Here is a 25,205-nt window from a genome sequence, read left to right as displayed (position 1 = left end):
TAGACCACAGAGTACAGTGGCAATATTACACCAAATACCACAACAATACCTCACAACAAATAAGGAAGAGAATAAAGCCTTTCAATAATCAATACAAATTATTTATGATCCAACGAAAGATAGTCCAGTCCTGGTTTACATGAGTCCGCTTTTTGTACAGTTCTAACCGTCAAATGTAAATAGTCCACTCTTGGTTATCAAAAATCCAACAAAAAAAGAAACAAACAAGGAAGTGTGCTGCAGCTGTTCATTCAGCTCCATGGAAACGAATAGTCCAAAGTAAAGCTGCTGTCCGGTTCGGGAACAGAGGATAAAACACAAACAAGGGGAAAGTAAACAAAAACTTACAGGTCCTTGCCAACTCACGTGTGCAGAGATTATCATGCTGAAGCTTGGCGTCCTTTGGGGAAAGTCAGAATTCCGCCGGCAACCGGTAACTGGAGACAACTTGTCCAGATTGCGTGGAGAGGCCTACACCATGGAACCAGACTGTCGCTGACTTGCCACCAACATACTGCTCTGGAGGATTGCAGATATGGGGAAGTCGTAGGGCCAGCTCTCCCAGCGCACAGAAAACGCAACCATATTACTGGCTGGAATGCAGATGGGCTGATGGGGCGGGGAGGTCAGGTGAATGCACAGAACAATACACTTTCTCCATATATTCTATACAATACACTTTGGCTGTCGCCACATGGTTCAGTGCCACTAAATCTAGCCTTCTGTCAGTTCTACCTGCTCTGTTTTCCTCACAGGTTTTTCTTTGTTGCTCAGATTACTAATATTAGCCTCAGCAAAATGTTAACAAACATAAAGCAGTTAGCTAGCCAGCTAGCAATAAGCATATTCAGTCCCTCAGTCACTCTGTCTGCTCCATTTCACAGTTACATGCAATACAAGCTTTTTACATCACACTTTGTTTTACACTAATGTTAATTTGAGCTTACATTTCTGACATTCATCAGTTTTAGGTAATTTTATCCAGGTTCTTTAGGGATTTTGACTTACTATAGCCCCAGGTGAGACCTCCAACACTTCAGACACCAAATACTCAAAACAAGCTGTTTTACCTTAATCTAGGTGGCACCAATTGTCATTTTTTGAACATATTTAGATCATTTTATTCTTTTTCCAAAAACAGTTAATTACATGTAATGTTTTTCTGACATTTTACCATATATTGGGGGCAATTTATTCATATTTTTGTGGTGATAAACAGATTGTTGTTTTTTTAGGAGGTTTTATTACTTAGTCTATTATCCAGATTTGTTTTTTTCAGACTTAGGATATTTTGCTGATATTCTTATATTTTAAATTCTTTCAAAATGTATTTATATTTTTCAGGCACTCTAATATGTATCTCAGCTGCTTGTCAGTTTAAATGTGTTCACAATTAAACACAAGTTTTTTTTTCTGGTCTATGAAGGAAAGCATTGACATCAATGATCAGTCCCAGATTTAATGTCAAACACACTTTTATTCCATACATTACAGCTGAAAGAGTTCACACGTCAGAAACATCCAGTCCAGTGATCACATCTGAAAGGCCTCCAGCTGTTTATCACCACTCACTTCTGAGCACCAATCCTCTGATCGGCCCAAAACCCCGTTTCTAAGGCAGTGAGCTGCTGCAGGAAACAAGCTGAGGTGACAGGTTAATAAATCACAGCTTCATTTATCATTTAGTCGCTTATTTTACTGGACTTTGCTGCATTTTGCTTTTATCAAAACCAGTTTTCCAACAAACTGCAAACCTTACAAAGATGTTTTCCTCCATTACGCCTGCTGGGGAACATGAACCTCCACAGTAGATTCCTGGTCTGCAGAGGAAAGCGTTGGACGGACTGAAGTCCAGCAGAGCAGCGGTTTGGTTTGAGGCTTCCAGCTGACGGAGGACCAGTCCCAGCAGCAGCAGGTCCATCAGAAGGTGCTCTGCAGCAGACAGTGGCAGCCGCAACCCGCCGGACACTCGTCCTGCCGCCGAAACCAGTCCATCATGTGGCTGGTGTGTCCGCCGTGACCACAGCTCAGGCAGAAGTTGGAGGATCCTCGGACGGCCACGTGGCAGATGGCGCACTGGAAGGTGAGGCGTTTGCAGACGGCGCATTGAGTCCCACGAGCCTGACTACGACAGTGACAGCAGTAGACCCCGAACTCTGCAGAGAGACACAACGCACATGTTAGATGTCATCCGGACCAGTAGACGCCTGATTAGAACCAACCCAAAACAGCCCAGACTGCCAGGATGTGGACGGTTCCACAGGTTCTCATAGGAGCTTCAGTAGAAATCAGCTGGACATCTCCTGTAGGTTCTTGAAGACATTTCACCTTCATCCAACATTTCTACTGAACCTCCTAGGACTGCCATGACCTGGATGACTGAGGATCTAACCAGATTTTCCAAGGGTTCTGTTCTTCAGGTCAGCTGTTGCACAAAACACGTCAAGTTTTCTCCTCCAGTACAACATTTAAAGATCTCTACACACTGTGTGATTTTAACAATCTATAAGTTCCCAGCTTGCTACGCTGTATGACATGAATCTAATAATCTTTGGACACGATGTGAAGTTTGCGCTGTGCAGATTAACGATGAAAACGCAGCTGAACTTCAGCCTACGGTGTATGTGAGAATAAACAACCGAAGCATAAATGGAGCTCCAGAATCACAGGGAAACTAGCCAAACATGAATGGAGCCCTCGCCCTGCTGACATTAATATGTTTGGAGAGAAATCCCAAAAAAAGGAGAAGGAGGAGAATATGGGCACAGAGCTGCAGTTCTGCCGCTATGTCCTTCCATGCTTCGACCTTTTTTGTCCAGTTGTGGTACGAGCTGGAGGACACATCAAAAAGGCTTCTGCTGCCACAACTCTCCTGGGCTGTCTTCTTTGTTTAAATCCACATAGTGGTTTTGATGTGTTTTGCCAAATCATCTATCTGGGTTTATTGATCAGTACGTCATTTCATCCTGCATTTCTATTGGTTAGTTAGTTGTCGTAGTTCTAGCAGCATCATGCTGTGAGATGATCACCCAGAATTTCTGACAGTCAGAATTTTATGGCAGCTTGGCTTTGGTCACCATGTCAACAGCCATCCTTGAACCAGTCTCACAGTGCGACGTAAGACCACCAATTTAGAGCCAAGACCAAAGATATCTCCACCATTCTCTCATGATTGCTATCTTTAGTCTGGGACAGCTGAACATCACACAGTGTGTAGAGGCCTTAAGGCTTCATTTCTCTTCAGCTGAGGACTTATTTAAGAGTTCTGTATAAATGCCACAGGAGCAAATAAACACCATCACCGAGTCGTCTCAGGACTCAGACTTTAAACTGGAGTTTTAACAGACTGGACGTTAAAGACGCAAACAGGAAGTTGATGTAGTTTGACCATTTGACAGTTATTTTATCATTCTTAACATGGTTTCCATCTCTTATGGTCTGATCCTGTCTCCAAACACCCAGCAGAGTTTGAACATGGGTGAATGATCGTACCGATGCCTTTGTGAGGTTCAGGAGGGCAGGAGGCGAACTTCAGCACGTCGGCCCTTTTGTCTCTGAGCCCCCATCGGTACAAGATTTCACCGTAACACTTCTTAAAGTCATCGAACTGCAGCGTGTTGGCCGGATCCAGCAGCCTGCACAGGGACGACATGACATCAGAGCGACATCACAACACTGACTCGTCTGTCTGAGCAGGGGGAGGAGCTACATCACCTCTTGTTCATGTCGTGCTGCTCTCGCTCACGTTCCCGTGGATCTGTGTATCCCTGGGTACCATAGCGATAGTCATCGGGAGAGGATTCCCCCCAGGGGTTTCCATGTTCAGAGTCTCTACCTGAAAACAGCAAGAGATCACCTGAGTGGGCGGAGACAGAAACCTGGACATCCACGGTATCGGCCTGCAGGCGGCGCTGTGGATCCTCACCTGTGTTCCAGGTGGTGGTGGTGATGGAGTCCGAGGTGCTGGAGCAGGAACCTGAGGTGATGGAGCTGGAGGTGTAGCTGGGCTGAGAAGACAGGTGAGAACAAGGCTGACTGTAGCTGCATCCTCACACACCTGGTAAACCTGACTTTAACCTGGTTTAATCCCAGTTTAACTCAGGATTAACTTTAACCTGCTTTAGACCCAGTTTAACTCAGGTTTCACTTTAGCTGAGATCTAATTTAAACATGTAAATTTTTCCTATTCATTTTGAAAACCTACAGTTTTTCATCATGTCGATGTTTGATTTTCTTTAAACCAGTTTAGCTCCAGTTCAGCTGATCTGGTTTGTCAGGTTTCATTAAAAATGCAGCAGCATTTTCACTTCCTGTTCCTATTTTTGTGGATTGTGTCTCCATCTGAGTTTAACAGGAACTCAGACAGACTTGCAGCTGTAGGAATGGTAACAGTTTCCCTCTGCTGCCAGTGTTTGCGATAAGCTAGGCTAACAGTTTCCCTCCACTGCCTGTGTTTGTGCTAAGCTAGGCTAACAGTTTCCCTCCGCTGCCAGTGTTTGTGCTAAGCTAGGCTAACAGTTTCCCTCTGCTGCCAGTGTTTGTGCTAGGCTAGGCTAACAGTTTCCCTCTGCTGCCAGTGTTTGTGCTAAGCTAGGCTAATCCTGCAGCGGCTCTAATGTGACTGTAGCTGACTTACGTATCGAGAGTGGTGTGGAGGGAACACAGAGGAGCGTGATTGGTGGTGTCCGTACAGGGAGTATCCGTCAGGGGGCGGAGCCTGAGCTCTGAACACGCTGCACAACATAGCAAGCGTCTGGACATCGCTCATGTGACTGTAATGATCCAATCTGAGGAGTGGACACAGAACCAGAGCTTTAGAACCGTTTCTTCCTCTTTACAGTTTAAAAGTGAAACGGTCGCTCTGCTGTAAAGTGACGTTTTCTGATTTAAACACAGACAGGAAGTGACAGTAAAATCTTCTGATTGGTGCAGGAAGGACAGCTAATTGTGAAGCTACAACAGGAAGTTTCAAACCCAATCAGCTGTTTCTAATAAACTAAACAAAGAGCTCACAGAGTCTCCAGCAGGTGGCGTCCAAACGGGTGTCTGGCCCACGGAGTCTCGGTGTCCGGATCCGGATCTGGACTCAGGTCCTGCCTGGTGGCTGCAGACGCCAGAGCCCAGACCTGCAGACAGAGGAGGTAGAAACAGGAACTCAGTTCTATCCTGGATCTAGAAGTCCTGGAGGTTGTGGCTGAACATTAATAATAATTCATTTAATAACACGAATTAAAGTGTAAATTGTAAAGTCTTTACGGTCTTTATTGTCTCTTAGTGTTTGTTTTAGATCAGAGGTATCAGAATCATCCTAGTCCAGGTTCCACATCCAGTCCAGTCTGACCCCAGCCAGTAGAACCAGTAAACCCAGTAAAACCACAGCATAATAACCTATAAATAACCACAACTCCTCATGGTTCCTTTGGTTTAGTGCAAAAATGTTCATATTTCAGGAATTATCTTTTTACTCAACATCATGAATAACCTGAAATTTATGAAGAAAAATAAATTCAGTTTCATCAACATTCAGCCTCAGTTTACCATTTCCTCATTACAACTTCCAGATCACAGAGTGTCGACAAAGGAACACAACATTTAGTCATCTGGAACTGAACCATAGAGGATTTACTGGAGGATCAAAAAAAAGACAAAAAACAACAAAAACAAGACAAAATATTTTAAAAATGAGACATGACATGAAACAAAACAAAAAAGAGACAAAAAAATGAAACAACAAACTTACAAAGAGACAAAAATGAGACAAAAATTTACAAAAGCGAGAAAAAAATAGACTAAACACAAGCAAGACAAAAAAACGGAAAATGACAAAAATGAGAAATAAAACGACAAAAGTCAGACCAAAAAAGACAAGATGAAATATTACAAAAATGAGACACAAAATGACAAAAACGAGAAAACAACAAAAAATGAGACAAATGACACGAAACGAAACAAAAAATTACACGAAAAAGTTACAAAGTGACAAAAAATGGACAAATGACACAAGCGAGACAAAGAAAACCCCACAAAACGACAAAACGTGACACAACAACGAATGAAGCAAACACAAAATGACAAAAATAAGACTAAAAACATAAACAAGACAAAAAGGAAATACAAAACGACAAAAGCATGAGATAAACGACAAGTCAGACAATAAAAGACTACAAACAACAAAAAAACAAGACAAAATAGTACAAAAATGAAAACCAAAACGACACGCTACACAACAAAACAAAAAAGAGACAAAAATTTGACAAAAATACTACAAAGTGACAAAAAAATTACACAAATGACACAAACGAGACAAAATATTACAAAAATGAGAAACAAAAGAACAATGAACAATCTAGTATTTTACTTTATGATCAAAACAACTTGTCATAGTCTAAAAATTATTTAAATTTATAGTTTTACTAATTTACAATCTGCACTTAATGTCTTCTCTGGAATTTTTACACTTTGAGGGCCGGATTGGACCCTCTGGAGGACCGCTTTTAGCCCGCGGGCCGCATGTTGGACACCCCTGGTCTAGAGTCTTTGTTGTGATTTTTTTCTCTTTTTGCTGTTTGTTGTTTTAGTCTTCTGTAATGAACCTGTAGTTTAAACGTTGCTCTTTATGAACGTTATGATAGAAAACAGAACAACTCATAACCTAACCCTGTCACTAAATAACAGAAACCTTTCTGTTGCTTTATTCTGGGTTTAAACACCAACAAACAGATCAATCTCCGTCTTTAGAACACTTTAATAAAACATAAGTAGTTTAACTGGTGACTAGCAGCGGTTTCATCCTGATCTTTACTGGAAAGTTCTGCTGAAACGTGATGATTGTTCCTCCGCCCTGCATCGTTGTTCACCAGATAGAATCATTAAAGACGGATTTTTATAAAACGCTGCTGAACTCACCTTCGCCACGTCTCGCCGTCCGACCGTTAGCGCCACCGCTGCGTTCTTCTGACATGTTTCCTGGATGTCGTTCATGTTCAGGCTGAGCAGCACAACAGACACAACAAACACACAACTGTCAACACCACACAAACACAACGTTCTACATTATACTAGTATTCTAGTCTGATAAAAACCAGACTGAACACGTCTACTGGAGGCTCACTGACGTCTATTCTGGTCTATTCAACCTTTAAAGAGCACAAATGTTCAGTCGGACAACTCTTACATTTGATTTTTAATCTAAATATTCGTCTCTTTCCTGGCTGAGCTCTGAGGAACATTTTGCCCAGAATTTTGTCTGCAGGTTATTGAGGAGTATTTATGTCCTGAGTTTTACCTGTCAGGCTGCACAGATTAATTTGAGCTCCATGAATTAAACGTTTGAGTTTTCAGGCTGGTTGAAGGTTAAAATGGACTCCTGACATTTGGGAGTCTGGAACATTTACCCTAACCCTCGTCACGACACACTAAAATGTAATGAGAGCCATACCTAAAACACAACAGGAAGTCGGCCATTTTGAATTATAAGTCTTATTTTGGACCATTTTGGACCAATTTTTGCACATTTTCAAAAGCTGTAAACTCAAACAGGGCAACCCCAACAGAGCTGAAATTTGGCCAGGATGTACAGCAGGCATGGTTATCAAAATCCTCCGCAAAAATCTGAGGGTGAGGAAATGGCGGCTGGCGGAATGTCGACATTTCACCATGAAACAGGAAGTGATGTCTAACTCTGCTGAACATGCTCCAATTAGCCTCAGACTTTACATGTATGATCAGAGTGCAACCCTCATCACAACCATAGGCCCAAATACACTCTCAGTCGCAGCGCCACCTGGTGGATATGCTTGGACTTGCTGACCAGCGAGAATGTGAGGATCTGTTCAATGCTGCTTGCAGCTTTAATTGTTTTAATTCTTGTCACAGCATCTTTGATTTTTCAGTTTTAAACTATTTTTGGAGAAATGTGACGATAACTGTCAACAGGGTCGCTGTAGTTTGAAGTAAAGGGTCATTTCAGCCAAAATATAAAAGCAAGCTGTCTTTTATTTACGTATTAATGAAGGACTTGTAGATCTAAACTCAGAATACCTTGGATAGTCTGAACAATACAGTCATTGTGTTTTCATTACTACTGACTTCTGAACCTGATTCAAGATATTCTTCGGCTGTATTCTTCCCAACCCAGCGCATCACTTCCTGTCTTTTCTTTCTTTTGACAGAAAGTAGTTCCAGTGACATGACAGTTTAAGCATCATCCAGAATAACAGCATTTATAGAAACAAACTAAATGTATTCATGGAGGCAGAAATCTCTGATTTGTCACACAAAGCCAAAACCAGTGTTTTTTTTTGGACGCTCTGAGTAAACCGAAGCGTCAGTTTTTGTTAAAAGTCATGATTTCTGCTGGAAAATACTTTCATTATTGATTAATCTGATGAGTATTTTCTCATTTGGTCAATAAAATATCAGAAAACTCTGTTCTGACCAAATAGGAGGTGTAATTTGTCTTTTTTATTGCAGAATATTAACGTTCATTCCAGAGCTGGAGGACATTTTACATCCAATAATCCATGTAGAAAATCCTAAAACATGCAGTTGTTGTGTAAATGTTCTCGTCCTGAGACCAAATCTAAAAGATTTGTGATTTTGTGTCTCCTTTCTGTTGTTTTCTTGTTTTTTGTTATTTTGTGTCTCATTTTTGTCTTTTGTGTCTCGTTTTTCTCGTTTTGTGTCTCGATTTTGTCATTTGTGTCTTGTTTTTGTCGCTTGGTGTCTAGCTTTTGCCATTTTGTGTCTTGTTTTTGTTGCTTGGTATCTAGCTTTTGCCATTTTGTGTCTTGTTTTTGGCTTTTGTGTCTCATTTTTGTCTTTTGTGTCTTGTTTTTGTCATTTTGTGTCTCATTTTTGTTTTTTGTGTCTCATTTTTCTCGTTTTGTGTCTCGTTTTTGTCATTTGTGTCTTGTTTTTGTTGCTTGGTGCCTAGCTTTTGCCATTTTGTGTCTTGTTTTTGTCATTTTATGTCTTGTTTCAGTCAGTTTGTCCACTCGGTCAGCAGTAACAGCTAGCTACATATCTAGCTTCTACTGCTGAGAAAAAGATCACATTAGCATGGATGAGAGTAGGGTTAGCAAACAACACAGAAAACATGGAATAAAAATGCTCCCATTGATGTGGAAGCTGAGCCGATCAACATCTATTATTGATCAATATGGAGCAGAAAATTGGAGAAGAGAAGGTTGATTTTTCAAATATTTAGAAACCCAAACATCCACCAGTTCTGGAATGATCTTTAAACTGAGAATATTAGGAGTCCGTGGATGGATGAATGTTTGAGACAGTAGCATATTAAAACAGATGAGATGTGTTTGGTTCTCACATGTAGCTTTCTCCCAGAGATTTGTGGACGGGCAGCAGGCAGGAGATCTCCTGGATGATCACTTTACCGGCCAGTTTGATGGGACGGTTGCCGTAGTCGGTTCCTTCTCGCTTCGTCTTAAAGCGACGGGATTTCTGGCAGACAGACAGACGGACAGGAGGAAGGAGACGGCAGCCAACAGGAGACAAAGCAGCACCTGATTAAAAGTGGTCTGATGGCAGATTACTGGAAGAGAAGGTTCACACTTAGAGACGCCAACTGATGGCAGGAACCAGAGAGTTTCAGGTATGAACGTCCTGATCAGATCAGTCCAATGAATATTCATGACCTCATGTTCTGTAGGTGTTCAGGAACCTTGTAGTAAAACTCTGGTAGGACACTGTCTAAATGTAGTACTAGAGGGTAAATGTAGCGTTAGAGGGTAAATGTAGCATTAGAGGGTAAATATAGGATTAGAGGGTAAATGTAGCGTTAGAGGGTAAATGTAGCATTAGAGGGTAAATGTAGCATTAGAGGGTAAATATAGGATTAGAGGGTAAATGTAGCGTTAGAGGGTAAATGTAGCATTAGAGGGTAAATGTAGTATTGGAGGGTAAATGTAGTACTAGAGGGTAAATGTAGCGTTAGAGGGTAAATGTAGCGTTAGAGGGTAAATGTAGTACTAGAGGGTAAATGTAGCGTTATAGAGGGTAAATGTAGTATTCGAGGGTGAATGTAGTACTAGAGGGTAAATGTAGTATTAGAGGGTAAATGTAGCGTTAGAGGGTAAATGTAGCGTTAGAGGGTAAATGTAGTACTAGAGGGTAAATGTAGCGTTATAGAGGGTAAATGTAGTATTCGAGGGTGAATGTAGTACTAGAGGGTAAATGTAGTATTAGAGGGTAAATGTAGTACTAGAGGGTAAATGTAGTATTAGAGGGTAAATGTAGCGTTATAGAGGGTAAATGTAGTATTCGAGGGTGAATGTAGTACTAGAGGGTAAATGTAGTATTAGAGGGTAAATGTAGCGTTAGAGGGTAAATGTAGCGTTAGAGGGTAAATGTAGCGTTAGAGGGTAAATGTAGCATTAGAGGGTAAATGTAGCGTTAGAGGGTAAAGGGACACTTTCTACTTGCAGTGTTTTCATAAAGTTCTTCAGAATGAGTAATTTATTAACTCCAGAAGTAGTCCGTCCTGATTGGATTGTCAGCAGGTCTGGGTCTCACAGTTTGAACTCGGTTAGTTTCCAGTTTATTAACAAACTAATGTGGAGCCTGAACAGCCAAATTACCTCAAACATCCTTAAATAAAGCTGTGCTGTGATGATGGGAACTTACCTGCACATGTTAGTGAACATAAAAAGCAGCAGCAGCAGTTATTGTAGCACCAGAAGAAGATAAAGTAACATTCAGTTATGTGTTCTTAATTTTCTGTTTGGTTCAGAGTAACACCGACTGTGGTGAGAATGAAGGAGCAAATCCCGGAACGTCCCTTTATTTAACGTCAGCTGTGATCACTTCGTCTCTTTTCAGGCTTTTTAGGGAAACAGAATCTACGGCTCGGTACGTTTTCAGCTCAGCAGACAGAACAAACTGTAATTTACATTTTCATCTTTTTTAGTCCATAACTAGAATGAAGCATCTTTGTCGTCGTTTTGTGTCTCTTTGTATTTTCTTCTAACAGTATTTGTTTGGACGTCCTGAACTAACTCTTTGCTTCAGATGCTGTACTCGCCAAATTTAGAAATATACAAATTTAGAGAGTCTCATTTAAATTCAGAACACATAATTTCCGTGTGTTATTGGACGAGTTGTCGGTCTGTTAGTGGAGCAGCTGCAGCCAATCACATGCAGGAAAGCAGGTTAGTGGCTGAGACGGAGGACAGAGGAGGGATGCTGTGATGGAGAGAGGAGCTCAGTACCGGCCAATCATGGAGGGTTTGGACAGACCAGCGGCGGGAGGCTGAGATTGGGAGCTTCTGATTGGAGGAGAGTGAGAAGGAGGAGTGGCCCACAGTGGCAGGGGGGAAGGTGATTGGTCGGAGAGAAAAACAGCAACAGGAAAAACAAATAAACAGAAGCTCATCAAGGAGGCGGCCAATGAGAGAGGAGGAAACACCGAGTGAGGAGAGCGACGGAGGTGAAGCTGGTTTGTGCTGAGGGATGTTCACGTCCAGCGTTATTCTACGGTTTCCTTCATTAAAGACAGAAACATTCAGGGACAACAAATCCGTCTGTCAGACTAAAGAGTCCTGCGAACGATCAACAGTAACCGTATGAGTTAAAACAACCACTGGAAGATCCTCATCAACACTCAGGATGTTCTGGTTAAACTAACACGGAGGCCGACTGCAGGTCTGAAGCAGGATTGGAGGTTAGCAGGACAACTTCAGGTTTAATTCTGGGTTTACCGGACAACGACTATGGTTCACCAGAATCAAGCAAAAAGCAGAAGAGAATCAATAATCTAAAAACTGGAATCAATAAAAAGAATCAGACTGGAGAATCTTTAAGTAGCGGTTGACTAGCGTGATTGAAATCGAGATCTTCAAGAACAAGAATCGATAAGTAGAATCAGAATACAGTTAACAGGATAACCTTACTGGACAAGGAAAACGAAATAGAGAATATTTAGGGAAACAGAATCAATAAGGGAAATCAGAATCTTGGATCTTTAAGAATGAGATTTAAGAATCTAAGAATCAAAAAGATCCTTAAGAACTGGAATCAATGAAAAGAATTCGAAAAAATGAATCTTTAAGAAACAGAATTGATCAGCAAAATTAGAATGAGGTTAACGGGATAAGTTCAGATTTAAGTCTGGGTTTACTGGACAACGAGAACGTAATCTTTAGGAACCAGAATCGAGATTCTTTAAGAACTGAAACTGATAAACGGAATCGAGAATCTCTAAGAACCAGAATCGAGTAAATAAATTAGAATACAGAATCTTTAATAAAAGAAATCGATAAGTGCAATAAAAATCGAGGATCTTTAGGAACTGGAATCAATATAAAGAATCAGAATCTAGAATGTCTAAGAACCGGAATCTGTAAAAAAAAAATACCTGAATTATTTAAAAACCTTCTAATCTCTAACTGGAAGTGACTCTGGATCTTTACAGGACGAAGCTGGAAACAAACTGAGGCGAGTCGCTACGAAGGAAACCAAACTTCTTCTTGTTAAACACATCAGGAGCTTCACATCCAGCTGACTCTGGTTCCTCAGAAACCTGGAGATGTTCACAGACATCAACGCTCCTTCAGTCTGTTTTAACTCAGCGTTATGGAAAACATCAATTCTTTCCATCAGACGATAAGAAGACGCAGAGCTACAGGGGTTAAACCAAACAGATGCTCCAGATGTTTGTCTGCATCTGTTGGTGGTGAACTCTGGGATGAAGATGAGTTCACAGACTGAAGAAAAGATGAACGAAGACACCAGCCGGTTTGATGTTCTGACTGAGAACTGTTTACGTCTTAGAACATCCTGTTTTGTCGTCTGTTTTCCTCTAAATAGAACCAGAACTGACCAGATGAACACGGTGCTGTGGTGGAGGACACTTTAAGATAAAAACTCAGACCATGAACTCATCAGGAAAACGTCACATCGAGTCAGAAGTTGCTCATTTTCTAATTGGTCTTTTATCAACCACCAGTTGCCCCCTGCTGGTCGGAGGTCAGAATGCAGCTCAGAGGCTTCGTCCATCTTTTCCAGCAGCTTCAGCACTGACAGATTTATAAAACAGCAGCAGCTTTATAAATCTGTTGAAGAACGTCTGCATGTTCTGTAGCTTCATGCATCAGCAGGGTAGAAGCCTGAACATCTGTCAGCAGCTGTGAAGCAGATCGTTTTTCTCTTGATGTTCACACGAAACAAGTGATCAGAAGCAGCTGCTGTGGAGTCTGTGAATGTTTTATGTTGAGTGACCAACAGAAACAATCATCAGTAACATCAGAGTGGTTTTCTGGTTTTCTGTTCTGTTTCTTCACCTCCAGACTGATGTTGCTGTCATTAGCATCGAGGTAATGCTGCAGTTTTGTATTAAACCATGTGATGTTGGTGGTGTTACCTACTAAATGTGTGCTGGTCTCACCCGTTCTTTGTAGTAGAAGGACGAGATGGAGACGGTGTCCTTGTCAGACCGAGTGGGGCTGCCACTGTACAGCCTCAAGGTGCTCTGAGACTCTGAACGCATCTTCATGGGAGTCAGGACTCCGCTGTGATAGGCCGACAGCGCCGACAGCGACCTGAGACACAAACACAGCTCACCATTAGCCTAGCTTAGCACAAAGACTGGAAACGGGTGGAAACTGTTAGCCGAGCTCCACCAGTAGCACGTGATCTGAGCGCTAACGGTAAAATGCTAACTTATACCGGAAGGAGCCACGAAAACGAATCAGGTCTCTGGATCAAAAAGTTGTGGGACTGATGATGTCACCTGCAGCAGTGACATCATCAGACCAGGTGGGGAGTCTGTGACATCAGTGATGACCAGAGGAGGGTCCGTGGTTACCATGGATACCACCCAGAGACCAAACAGCAGTTTAACGGGGGAAGAACCAGAGGAGATCTACTGGACGCTTTCTGCTTTTACTCACCGTGGACTCGTTCTTCACTGCAGTATAAAAATCTGAGTTACTGTGAACAATTTTTAACTAATTTTGGACATGTTTTGAGTCATTTTGGAAAAATCTGGAGTATTTTTGTCCAAGTTTAGGTCATTTTGGACATTTTGTTGCAGGTTTTTGATATTTGGACAAATTTGGAGTCATTTTGGACAATTAATGAATCATTCGGGACAGTTTAAGTTCTTTTGGGCACGTTGGGAGTCAGATTGGACAGGTTTGTCCAGAGTGTCTTCTCATGACTGGATCCTTGCTGGTGTTGGATCTACTCTCAGATGTACGGTGCTCTGGATAAAAACGATAAATGAAATTGTAAAATTGCACAATTGTAGGTTTGGAGTCCTTTTAGGCAAAGCTGGATTCCTTTTGATCATCTTTTTGTTATTTTGGATGAACCTGAGTTTCTATTTAGACAATGTTCTGTAATTCTGCACTGTTTTTGTTATTTTAGACATTTAAAATGGTCCAGAATACATTTTTCATTTTGAACAAAGGTTAAATCAGTTAGGATACATTTCACGTTTCATGTCAAACAAACTCAGGAACTCTTTGTCATGTGGACAAGTTTTTCTTTTTAAAATCAATGCTTTCTTCAACATTCACAGGGTTGTTAGCATGAATTCGTCCTCCAGGATCAGACTGTCGATGCAGAGTTCCACTTCGATGTCTGGAGAAATAACATTCGAACCATCTGAACTGTGTGACAGAATCGTGTCACAGAACGTTGATTATGGAGGGGTTTCTTCACTACAACACAATTGTCTTCTTGTTCTTTTCTACTTCTTCTTCCTCTATATTAAATTCTAGTTGAAGTTCCTCTGGTTGGACTGAGTTTATCGATGATCTCAGATGATCTGACGAGTTTCAGGACTTCAGGGTTGAGGTGTTGCAGGAGCTCTGGGAGCAGAGCAGCTCTGACTGATGGAGGTTATTCTGATCTCCTCTCAGAGAACCTGAGCTGTAAGAAGGAACTGTTGGTTTGTTCTAGATCTCCAGGTGAGTTTTTACCTGGGCGTGGGCTCTGTGGGTGGGACAGAGCGGTGCATGGTGATTGGTCGGGTGAAGTAGACCAGACAGCCGGTGCCGCAGAAACGAGCTCCGGACGTCCGAGGAAACGGGATGTTGGCGTCCTGAAGGACAGAGACAACGGAGGACGTTTGTTTTCCTGGTCGGTTCTTAAATGTGACGGTCGGAGCGTTAAAGTTACCTGATAGGATCCGTAGGTGTTGGTGACCCGAGGAAACGCCTGCAGCGCCGGAGTGACGGGATTGGACAGGACGAAGGGCCCCGAGGCTGGACTGTCCTCCTGCGTCTGAGAGGCAGAACTGTGAGTTAGCGCCTCCTGCAGGCTGCCGTGGTCGTTACAACCACAGAACTAAAGGAGAAGTTCTGAAGGACGGGTTCATTAAATGTGAAGAGAAGAAGTGAAGCTAAATTTCAGTCCACCGACGTTTTGTTTGGTTCAGAACAGACTTCTGGTTCTGGTTCTAGTTCTGGTTCTAGTTCAGGGTTTCTCACCATATCCGACTCCAGACAGGACACCAGCTGTCGGACACACGGCTCCAGGCAGTTCTGGTTCCTCTTCACCTTCTTGAGAGATGTATCTCTGAGGATCTGGACAGGAAGACGACGTGTTAGGATTTATAGACGAGTGGAAAGACTAAAATAAAAAACAATGCATTCAGTGACTGCAGCTGAAGGATCTCTGTTCTGCTCAGAATCAACTGTGAGTTAAAGACTGTTAGGAAAACAAGCAGCAGGAAATTAGGGAACTTCTAATAAAAACAGAGATAGTATAACAGTTCTCAACTGAAACAGAAACATAAAGTCATGTGTCGTCTGTGTAGAAGTGAAGTTTGACATCATGGTGATTACCATTATTCAGACAAACCCAGATGTGGAGAAGATTTTTTAATAAAAGAACTGATCAGTAAACTAACAGCACTGCTTGTTGTTTTGGATCTCAAATACAGGAAGTCCTCGACTTACAGAGTTCCGTTCCTACTGATCTATGTAAGTCGATTTTTGTTGTAAGTCGGAACTGCGATGAAAATGTAAACAAATCCGTTCTGCGCATCACGATATCGATCAGTTCTTCATAAAGTCATGAATGCCAACGACTTCCATGCATGTATGAATCATTTTACTAGAAGATAACAGAATATTGTAACAGACTGATATTGCTGTTGATGGTGAGGTTTCAATGTTTATTATTCAGTTCCAGATTTACCTGATGTCAGTGAACATGCCATGTTTAGTTAGCTCACCTCTGATTGGCTGAGAGTCAGCAGTAGAGAGAGCTGGGAACGGCGGCTAATTTTGGAGCTAAGTTATGGGGTTTTTCTAGTTCTTCTGGCGTTGGCTACGGCCCACAGTAGTCTGTGTGAAGGTTCAATAAACCAGCAGAGAACCAGATAAAGTCTCACTCATTCATCACAGAGGGTCTCTACAATATGTTGACCTGTTTTTACAACTTGACACATGTTTGTCGGTGTTTCTTCCTGTTCCCAGCGTTTTATTCTATCTAATTTCACTTCCATGGAGACGGCTTTCCTTTTCTTCCAAGCATCAGAAGAGTCTGACTTACGCTGGGAGCCATAATGAAGGACAAAAGTTAGTGAATGTAGCACAATCCAAGGTGGTGTACAACCAGAGAATGGAAACAAAGCTGTCTGACGACGCCATGACGATGTATTCATCCGCTCTGATCGACAACTAGTTCCATGTAACCAGTTCTGATGTAACACTGTAGGTCGATGACATCATAAACCGAGGACCTCTTGTATTCTGTAAAATAATTGACCTTGTTGTTTGTCTATAATCGATCAATAATTCAGTTCATCCATCTGCTGCTTGTCCATCTGTGGTATGGATATATTCAGTTCTTTCACAGTTTGGTCGGTGTGACGATGAAACAACCAATAAATTCAATTCTGTCTGATCTTAAAAAGATGTTAAAAGTTAACTTGAGAAACTGTTTATTTTGTCGAGTGCTTAATTGTCTGCAAACACAGTTTTACCAAACAGGTGTAAATATTAATGTAAATAAATCAGTATTTATCACATTTCAACATGTTGGATGATCAGAATGATTAAACTAGAGCTTCCCTTCACCCGCTCTGGTTTGTATTTACAGAGCCGTGGTGCGTTCAGGTACCTTCTGGATCTTGGTCTTCATGGCGGAGGGGATGGTTGTCGGCGAGACGAACTGGAAGCTGGGAGCGGCATTGTTCGGATACTGAGCCGGAAACTTGACCACCAGATGAACCTGATGGCTGCCGAAGTGAGCCGAGACCACGCAGCTCCGGTTCACGGCGTCCATCTGGACCAACAGACCGGATCAGGACGGGTTAGTCTCCACAATGTCTGGACGTCTGGTTCTCCTGACCGACTAACGGTTCTTTAACTATCAGAAAGCTTCAGAATGAACACATTAGCACAGAGACAGTCTGAAGTGGAGTAAATGTTCCCTGAAGTGCAGAATCTGGTTTAACGTCTTCGTCTCTGAACTGATGTCCTGCTGAAGTCTCACCTCCACGTTGACGTTCCTGATCTGCAGGTTGACCAATGAGAACTCCTGCTGCAGCGTCTGAGCCAGACCAGAATCCTGACGAGATCCGTCCTGGTCTGAGGGAACCAGAACCAGAACCAGAGTCAGACCGGATCCACATTTAACGAACACGTATGAACAGAAAACCTGGAGTCACTGTCATCACGGCAACCACTGATTGTTTACAGTAAACAGGTAGAAACAAACAGATAAAAGTTCCCCAAAGTTTCAGGATCTTAGATTATTATTCTAAGAGTCGACATTTAGGAAAGTTTCTCGTTATTTTAGGATTTTAGATTTCTGTTCTCAGAGTTCCTTATTTCTGTCATTGAGTTTCTCATTTCTAAATGTTCTCAGTGTTTTGACAAAGTTTCTTGTTATTTTAAGAATTTCTCATTAGTTTCTCATTATTTTGAGAGCATAAGTTTGAAACAAACTAAATAAAAAAACAACTTTAGATTCTTTCATCCTCACATTCTGAACCTCTGTCTCTGATCGGCTGGTTCTCTTTTCAGAACCAAAACTTTGAAAATCTTTAGATTTAATCCAGAAAATGTTTCACAGCTTCAAGACTGAAACTAAAATCAGATCATTAAAATTGCTGCAGATGAAAGAAGTCAAACTCAATTCACGGTTTGGATTGAATTCATCTTTTCTATCAGCTGATTTATTAATTAGATTAAATCGTCAGGAATTAATGAGATCAGATATGGACGTCAGAAACTAAATCTGGTTCCTGAAAAGACTCCATGGCTCTGCAAAGGTTCTGGGGAGGTTCTAATGGTTCTGTAAAAGTTCTGATGGTTCTGTAAAGGTTCTTTAGGGGTTCTTTTAAGGTTGTGGTGGTTCTTTAGTGGTTCTATAAAGGTTGTGATGGTTCTGTAAAGGTTCTGATGTTTCTCTAATGGTTCTCTAGTGGTTTTTTAGTGGTTCCCTAAACATTGTGATGGCTCTGTAAAGGTTCTCTAATTGTTATTTAGGGGTTCTATTTTAGTTCTGATGATTCTTTAGTGGTTCTTTGGTGGTTGCTTAATGGTTCTCTAGTGGTTCTGTGGTGGTTCTTCAGTGGTTGTCTAGTGGTTCTTTGGTAGGTCTTTAGTAGTTCCTTAATGGTTCTCTAGTAGTTCCTTAGTGGTTCTCTAGAGGGTCTTTAATGGTTCTTTAGCGATTCTTTGGTAGTTTAATGGTGGTTCTCTAGAGGTTCTTTAATGGTTCTCTAGTGGTTCTCTCGTGGTTCTTTAATGGTACTCTAGAGATTGTTTAGTGGTTCTTTAATGGTTCTCTAGTGGTTCTTTAATGGTTCTCTAGTGGTTCTTTGGTGGTTCTCTAGAGGTTCTTGGGTGGTTCTTTAATGGTTCTCTAGTGGTTCTCTGGCAGTTCTTCAATGGTTCTCTAGTGGTTCTCTAGAGGTTCTTTAATGGTTCTCTTGTGGTTCTTTAGTGGTTCTCTCGAGGTTCTTTAGAGGTTCTTTAATGGTTCTCTAGTGGTTCTTTCATGGTTCCTTAATAGTTCTTTAATGGTTCTCTGGTGGTTCTCTAGTGTTTTTTAATGGTTCTCTAGTGGTTCTTTGGTAACTTTATGGTGGTTGTCTAGAGGTTCTTTAATGCTTCTCTGGTGGTTCTTTAATGGTTCTCTAGTGGTTCTCTGGTGGTTCTGTCTCACCCTGCTGGTTCTCTGCAGAGGTTCCTCCACAGTGTTGACCTTCAGGCTCCTGATTGGTCAGAGATTTCTCTGTCTCCACGGTGAGCGTCATCCCGTCCATCAGCTCCTCCACCACGTCGCTGACACACAACTACACAATGACAACAACAACAAGGTGAGCCAATCAGAGAGCCTCGTCGGTGTGATGTCATCCTGAGCGTCCTGCTGACCTTCTGCAGCTGAGGGTCGACTCTCCAGATCCTCAGAGTCTGGTCTCTGGACCACGTCACCAGCTGGAAGTCTTTAGAACCTGAACAAGAGATCAAGAATCCAGATCAACTGTTTATCTGTGATCTCATTAAAGCTGCACATGTTCAGGATCAAAACATCCCGCTGAGCAGAACGTCTGGTTCTACATCTACTGAGCGTGTGATGATGTCGTAGCTCCACCTTCTTTCTGAGGTCTCCACTGGAACTCCAGAACGACGTCATCATGTCCTACGAAGGCGTGAACCGGACTGTTGAGGTCCAACGTGCTCCACAGCAGCAGACTGTTCTCCCTCCTTAGCTGAGGAACCATCACTGTGACCAGACCGTTGGAGAACGGCTGAGACAGAGGAACCAGAGAATGTTAGAGGAACATATGAGAACATGGGAGAACATGTCCAGTTTATCTTCAGCATCTGCCAGAACTGAGTGTTCCTGAGGATGTGAGTCTCCAGGTGTGAACTCACCGTGTACCTGGCCTTCCACACCGGAACCTGACAGGACAAGATGTTCAGGTACTTCCTGGGCTGTCGGTAGTCCCAGAACTACACAACCAGAGGAAATACGTCATCAGAGGAGTCATTTACTGCCTCTTTGTGGTTGTTTTGTGTCTCTTTGTGGTTGTTTTGTGTCTATTTGTGGTAGTTTTGTATCTCTTTGTGGTAGTTTTTTGTCTCTGTGGTTGTTTCGTGTCTCTTTGTGGTTGTTGAGTGTCTTTGTGATCATTTGTTAGCTCAATTTCACATCTCGTTTCAGTGTTTGTGTAGTGTTTGTGTAGTTGTGTAGTGTAGTGTTGTGTAGTTGTGTGTCTGTCCTCACCCTCACTGAGTTGTCCTGGCTGGACGTTGCCAGGATGAACTCATTGTCTGGATGCCAGTCGAGTCCGTGGATCTTTGAGAGATGAGCGGCGACGTATTCTGCTGCCGTGTTCGGCTTCTGTCCAGAGACACACAACAGACACACAACAGACACACAACAACACGATCAGAACCACTGATCAGCTGATCAATGGTTCTGATCAGCTGATCAGAACCATCGATCTGGTATCAACCACGTTCAGACTTTATTCTCACTCTTTTGTCCCAGATCCGGACGTCTCCATCATGGCTGGACGCCAGCAGGTTCTGGTTCTTCCGGTTCCACTTCACCTGAGACGCTCCGGCTGCAGGAACAAAAGGTCACTTCAGGTTGTCTTTTTAGGAAACTAGATTCTGGACGGACTGAAGGTCATTAAATCTGGTCTAACGAGGTTCTTAGTTCCACGTTCGTCTCATGATGATGAAATTAAAAAAGGAGTGGTGCATTCAAGAACACTGGGACATCTCTCTGCTTGTGGTGCTTCATCAAACATCCAGAAAATCACGAAACAAACACGAATGTTACAATAATTTGGTTTTATGATGATTCAAATTCTCAGTTATGAAGAAAGAGTTATAAAAGTGCATCAACTGTAACTCTCAGATGTCAGAGTTTCCCTGAATGCATCACTCACAGACTGTTTTTATGATCTCAGGTTCAGGATTCATTAAACTGAAAGTATCAGGATGAATATTTCATCTACAAACTGAAGACTTCAGGAATAAATCTGAGTTTTTTCCTTTAAAACTCACCGACAGCTGACAGAGCCACCGTCGGCTTCCGAGTGTCTCTGAGGAGCCAAAAATTTAAATCAGAGTTTTTACTTCTTATTTCACACATATAATGAATCTAAACGCTCATAATGTCTGCAGGAATCTGTAATATGACTCAGATTTTCATTCTTTTACCTCCTCTGGACCGTTAAACTCATCATCAACACATTTATCAGGTTTATTTACGGGTTCTGACCTGGTGTCCCAGATGTAGATGTACGTGTCCACCGAGCTGGTGACCAGAAACTCCGGCTCAAACCAGGACCAGTCCAGATCACTGAGGACAACACAGAGCAGTCAGCCCCTGAACGCATCATTAGTGAGTCCCTGAACGCATCATAGTCAGTCCCTGAATGAATCATAGAGTCCCTGAATGCATCATAGAGTCCCTGAACGCATCATTAGTGAAACCCTGAATGAACCATAGAGTCCCTGAATGCATCACAATAAGTCCCTGAACGCATCACAGTCAGTCCCTAAATGCATCATAGAATCCCTGAACACGTCAGAGTGAGTCCTTGAACACATCATGGTCAGTCAATAAACACATAAAATCTGTCCAGACAACATTTAGTTATTTTATTGAGTGTCTTGTCTTGTTTGTTTTGTCTTGTTTTGTTTTATTTGTTTTGTTTGTCTTGTTTGTCTTGTTTTGTCTTGTTTGTTTTGTTTGTCTGGTTTTGTTTGTTTTGTCTTGTTTGTCTTGTCTTGTTTTGTCTTGTTTTGTTTTATTTGTTTTGTTTGTCTTGTCTTGTCTTGTTTTGTTTGTTTCATCTTGTTTGTCTTGTTTGTTTTGTCTTGTTTGTCTTGTCTTGTGTTTGTCTTGTTTTGTCTTGTTTGTTTTGTTTGTCTTGTTTTGTTTGTCTTGTCTTGTTTTGTTTGTCTGTTGTGTTTGTTTTGTCTTGTTTGTCTTGTTTTGTCTTGTTTGTTTTGTTTGTCTTGTTTTGTTTGTCTTGTCTTGTCTTGTTTTGTTTGTCTGTTGTGTTTTGTGTTACCTGATGACCCTGGTGTGGCCCTGCAGGGAGGTGTGAGATTCTCCACAGCCGTCCCTCCATGAGTACAGATCCACCCGCTGGTTACTCTGAGGAACACAAAGTACAGAAAATACAGTTTAGTCTAAATATTTCTCCTTTCCTTCCTCCGGCCGTTGTCGGGTTCTGAGTCGGACTCACCGAGGCGGCGAACACGTGGGCTTCGGTTCTGTGCGGGTTCCACTGGACCGTCCCAACGTCCCATTTACTGTGACGGCCGATTTTCTTTGGCGGTTCTGAAGGAGCCTCGAGGTTCACCATGTAGAGGAACCGACGCCTGGAGGATTAAAAACGGATTAAATCAACTCACGGGTTCCATTTGACCGATTTTAACCTGACAGTAAACGCCTCACAGAGGTTTAATATCAGAGAAGTTTAATCCGTCTCAGTTTAATTATTTTTATAATCATTTTTTACTTTAATCTGCTTTGAATATTTTTTTATTTCTCAATTTGACTTCATTTAATCATCTTGACAAAATATGTTTGAATTTTGACTTTTTTCCTCACAGTTCTGACTTTTTGTCTCAATATTTTAACAAAAAATAGTTTTTTCTTCATTAATCTTCATTTACCTCAACATTTTAATATTGTAAATCAAAAACTAAACATTTTCCTCTCCCAGTTTTTCTGTTTTTATTATAACTTCATTATTTTAGTTTAATATTAATGAAAGAAATCGAACTTGTGATTTTTTATATTAAATTCTGATTCTGTGATTCTTAATTTTAACAAACTTAGAGTTTAGACTTTTTTCTCCAAATGTTTTGATTTTTCTTGATGTTTTTAATGTTTTTCTGATAATTCTGACACTTTATCTCAACACTGTGACACAACAAATAAACATAAATGTTGTTTTTCCTCCTAATTTTGACTTTTTGTGTCAATATTATGGAACACTGAATCAAACTGTGATGTTTTATCAGAACAGCTTCATAGAAACTCTGATTTTAACAGAATTCATCCAAAGTTTGATCATATTTCTACAAATGTATCAGTTTTCTTATAATTTTGAATTTTTATCTGAATATTATGGAACATAAAATTAAAAAATAAATTCTCACAGTTTTAATAATCTTTCACAATCTCCACTGAATCTGTGAATTCTACATCTGAGCCTGAATTTTCTGAAACTTCTTCTAACTTTAATAAACTTTCATTTCCTGAATGTTGTGAACCCGTGGTGCATTCAGGTGCTCTGGACTCACCCGGACAGCACAGCGTTGGAGCCCAGACAGTCCACAGACATGGCGGTGGCCTGAAAACACAGAAGCAGCAGAAACATGTTTTTATTTAACCTGAACCTCCATCACCGCTGAGCACCAAACACCTGATCGGTTAGATGTTTTATTGATCAGTGGATGTAAAAACTTTTAACCAAAGCGACTCTAAATAATCCGATAAATGATGTTAATTTGATGAAGTTACCAGAAAAATGCAGGAAATTGATCCGTAATTGATCTGTAATAATCATGAATGTCATTTTTTCTCGATTCGTGATGTGTTCAGGTTCCTGCTGTGAGGATTTTATTTTACAAACATGAACATTTATCTACAAGTCTTGTTCTGTCTTGCGTTCAACATGAAATATGAAGTCATAATGTGAGGGAAAAACCTCCTTAAACAGGATTAATTTTTGACAGTTTGGTTGATATTTGTACAAAACTTGTCACTGAAACAGGAAATGCTCGTTTAAGATGCTTTTTACAGTGAATTTTTTGCACAAAGTTACTTTTTTATTGTTGAATACGATCTTTTAAATTTTTCTCCTTATGGTTAAAATGGGAAAAACATTTAAACCATTTTAAAAATGGTAAGCATTTGGGTATTTGAAATGGTAAACATTTCGGTAACCTAAAATGGTAAGCATTTTACCATTTTACCTGAAATAGTTACTATTTCAGGTTAAAATAATAAAATGATACCGTTCTGATTCTGATTAATTTAATCTAAAATGGTAAAATGGTTACCATTATACTATTTTAGATTACAATTATACCATTTTATCATTTTACCCTTAAATAGTTACTATTTCAGGGTAAAATGATAACCTAACATGGTAAATCGTAATCATCTGATAATCGAAGCAGCAGCTGATTGATCATCTATTGATAGTTTCGGTTCTGTTTGAAGCTGCAGTTTATTGGTGTTTTCTTGTGTCTCAGGTCTGACGTCACGTTGTTTGTTTGTTTGTTTGTTGTTTTCCACTAATCAATCAGAACTAAAACCCTCAAAGCAGCAGAAACGACCGAACCGATCGTCTTGTTTTCGATCGGTCAGTCGGTTAATCGCCACAGATTCCAGTCCGAACCGGGACTTCCGGTCCGAACCGAACCGCGGCTGTGTTCGGTTCCGGTTTTGGGTTCCACCTGAAACTTCAGATTTACCTGCGCATCCCGAAACTCCACCACCACATTCTCGCTGCTCCACCGGGCCGCCATCTTCCCTCTACCGTCAACAAACATCATCTGACCGGAAGTGACGTTGGGCTGCGTTCAGGGGCGGCGGGAAAAAAAAACACAAACATACGTGATTCTCAGAAAAAAAACATTAAAATCTGAAAAATGGAAAGTTATAGAAGAGAAAAACGTCTCTCAGGGTCTGTTGACGTTTATTTTAGATATTTACGTGATTTAATGTTTTTATTTACATTTAATGTTTATTATTATATTTATTTCCATTTAATATTTAATCTTTATCTCTTCATTTCCATCTCCTTTTATGTTTTTCTCTCAACTTTAGATTTATTTTAATCTCTTTTATCCCATTTCTTTTACTACACAACTTTGACATTTTATATTATTTCACTTTTAAACTCATAAAATTTTGGCATAATTTGTTTTATTAATGTTCATCTCATTATTTCTGGTAGTTATTTTCTACTTTTATCTTAAGGTTTGTGTTTTTTAATCTCATACTTTTGACTGACTGTATTTGGTTTTTTATTTTCCCTTTCAATTCACATTTTTGATTTAATGAGTACAAATATTTTTTGTTCATAATCAAACTTTTAAATGCAATTTGGATTTTTACAGTCGAGATTCTGATTTACTACAAACAGTTCACTGTCACTTAATTTAATGATTTTTAATTAAATTTAATTTTAGTTTTTCCAGCAGAAATGTCTTTATACACTTTGTGAACTACAGACA

The 25,205-nt window shown here is 40.8% G+C and overlaps 2 protein-coding genes across 6 annotated transcripts in view; one reads left to right on the top strand and one right to left on the bottom strand.

Annotated features, from left to right (window-relative positions):
• Positions 1–19,580, top strand: part of LOC111569048 (WD repeat-containing protein 88-like) — a 37,477-nt gene extending 17,897 nt beyond the window's left edge. The window contains exons 6-10 of one of the 4 annotated variants that reach the window (XR_008600861.1): positions 375–630; positions 1,495–2,083; positions 3,466–9,613; positions 17,071–17,283; positions 17,494–19,580. The gene's annotated coding sequence lies outside the window, so the exon portion shown is untranslated. Of the gene's footprint in view, positions 1–374; positions 2,084–3,462; positions 9,614–17,070; positions 17,284–17,493 lie in introns of those variants that run through there. The other 3 variants (XR_008600853.1, XR_008600858.1, XM_035948530.2) reach the window with 3 other exon arrangements.
• wdr59 (WD repeat domain 59) lies at positions 1,458–24,536 on the bottom strand. Of its 2 annotated transcripts, XM_035948527.2 has the most exons (27): positions 24,441–24,536; positions 23,262–23,311; positions 22,196–22,331; positions 22,019–22,104; positions 21,220–21,300; positions 21,003–21,040; positions 20,466–20,554; positions 20,212–20,328; positions 19,860–19,937; positions 19,576–19,732; positions 19,356–19,435; positions 19,147–19,276; positions 17,467–17,561; positions 17,092–17,256; positions 15,453–15,548; positions 15,142–15,246; positions 14,943–15,064; positions 13,403–13,556; positions 11,229–11,285; positions 9,329–9,462; positions 6,907–6,988; positions 5,014–5,126; positions 4,637–4,787; positions 3,926–4,007; positions 3,715–3,835; positions 3,493–3,635; positions 1,458–2,156 (listed from the first exon to the last, which is right to left on the bottom strand). In XM_035948527.2, exons 1-27 carry the CDS (start codon positions 24,519–24,521, stop codon positions 1,921–1,923), a joined length of 2,979 nt encoding a protein of 992 aa, XP_035804420.1. In that variant the 5' UTR covers positions 24,522–24,536; the 3' UTR covers positions 1,458–1,920. The 2 variants fall into 2 exon arrangements, with proteins under 2 accessions (XP_035804420.1, XP_023126749.2); XM_023270981.3 differs by lacking the exon at positions 11,229–11,285.
• Positions 24,537–25,205: the final 669 nt, after the last annotated feature.

This window comes from Amphiprion ocellaris, chromosome 1 (assembly GCF_022539595.1).
Source record: "Amphiprion ocellaris isolate individual 3 ecotype Okinawa chromosome 1, ASM2253959v1, whole genome shotgun sequence".
NCBI classification, from domain to species: Eukaryota; Metazoa; Chordata; class Actinopteri; family Pomacentridae; genus Amphiprion; species Amphiprion ocellaris.
The sequence above is the reverse complement of the archived record's forward strand: the minus strand, read 5'-3'. Positions and strand labels throughout refer to the sequence as shown.

What these genes read in the sequence shown, in the direction of transcription:
- wdr59 (XM_035948527.2), bottom strand. Translation starts at nt 24,521, where the DNA reads ATGATGTTTGTTGACGGTAGAGGGAAGATGGCGGCCCGGTGGAGCAGC. An exon ending in GTGGAGACCTCAGAAAGAAG is followed by an intron (nt 19,436 to 19,575) that starts GTGGAGCTACGA and finishes TCTCTTGTTCAG; the next exon opens with GTTCTAAAGACTTCCAGCTG. An exon ending in CCCACAGAGCCCACGCCCAG is followed by an intron (nt 13,557 to 14,942) that starts GTAAAAACTCAC and finishes TTTGTGTCTCAG; the next exon opens with GTCGCTGTCGGCGCTGTCGG.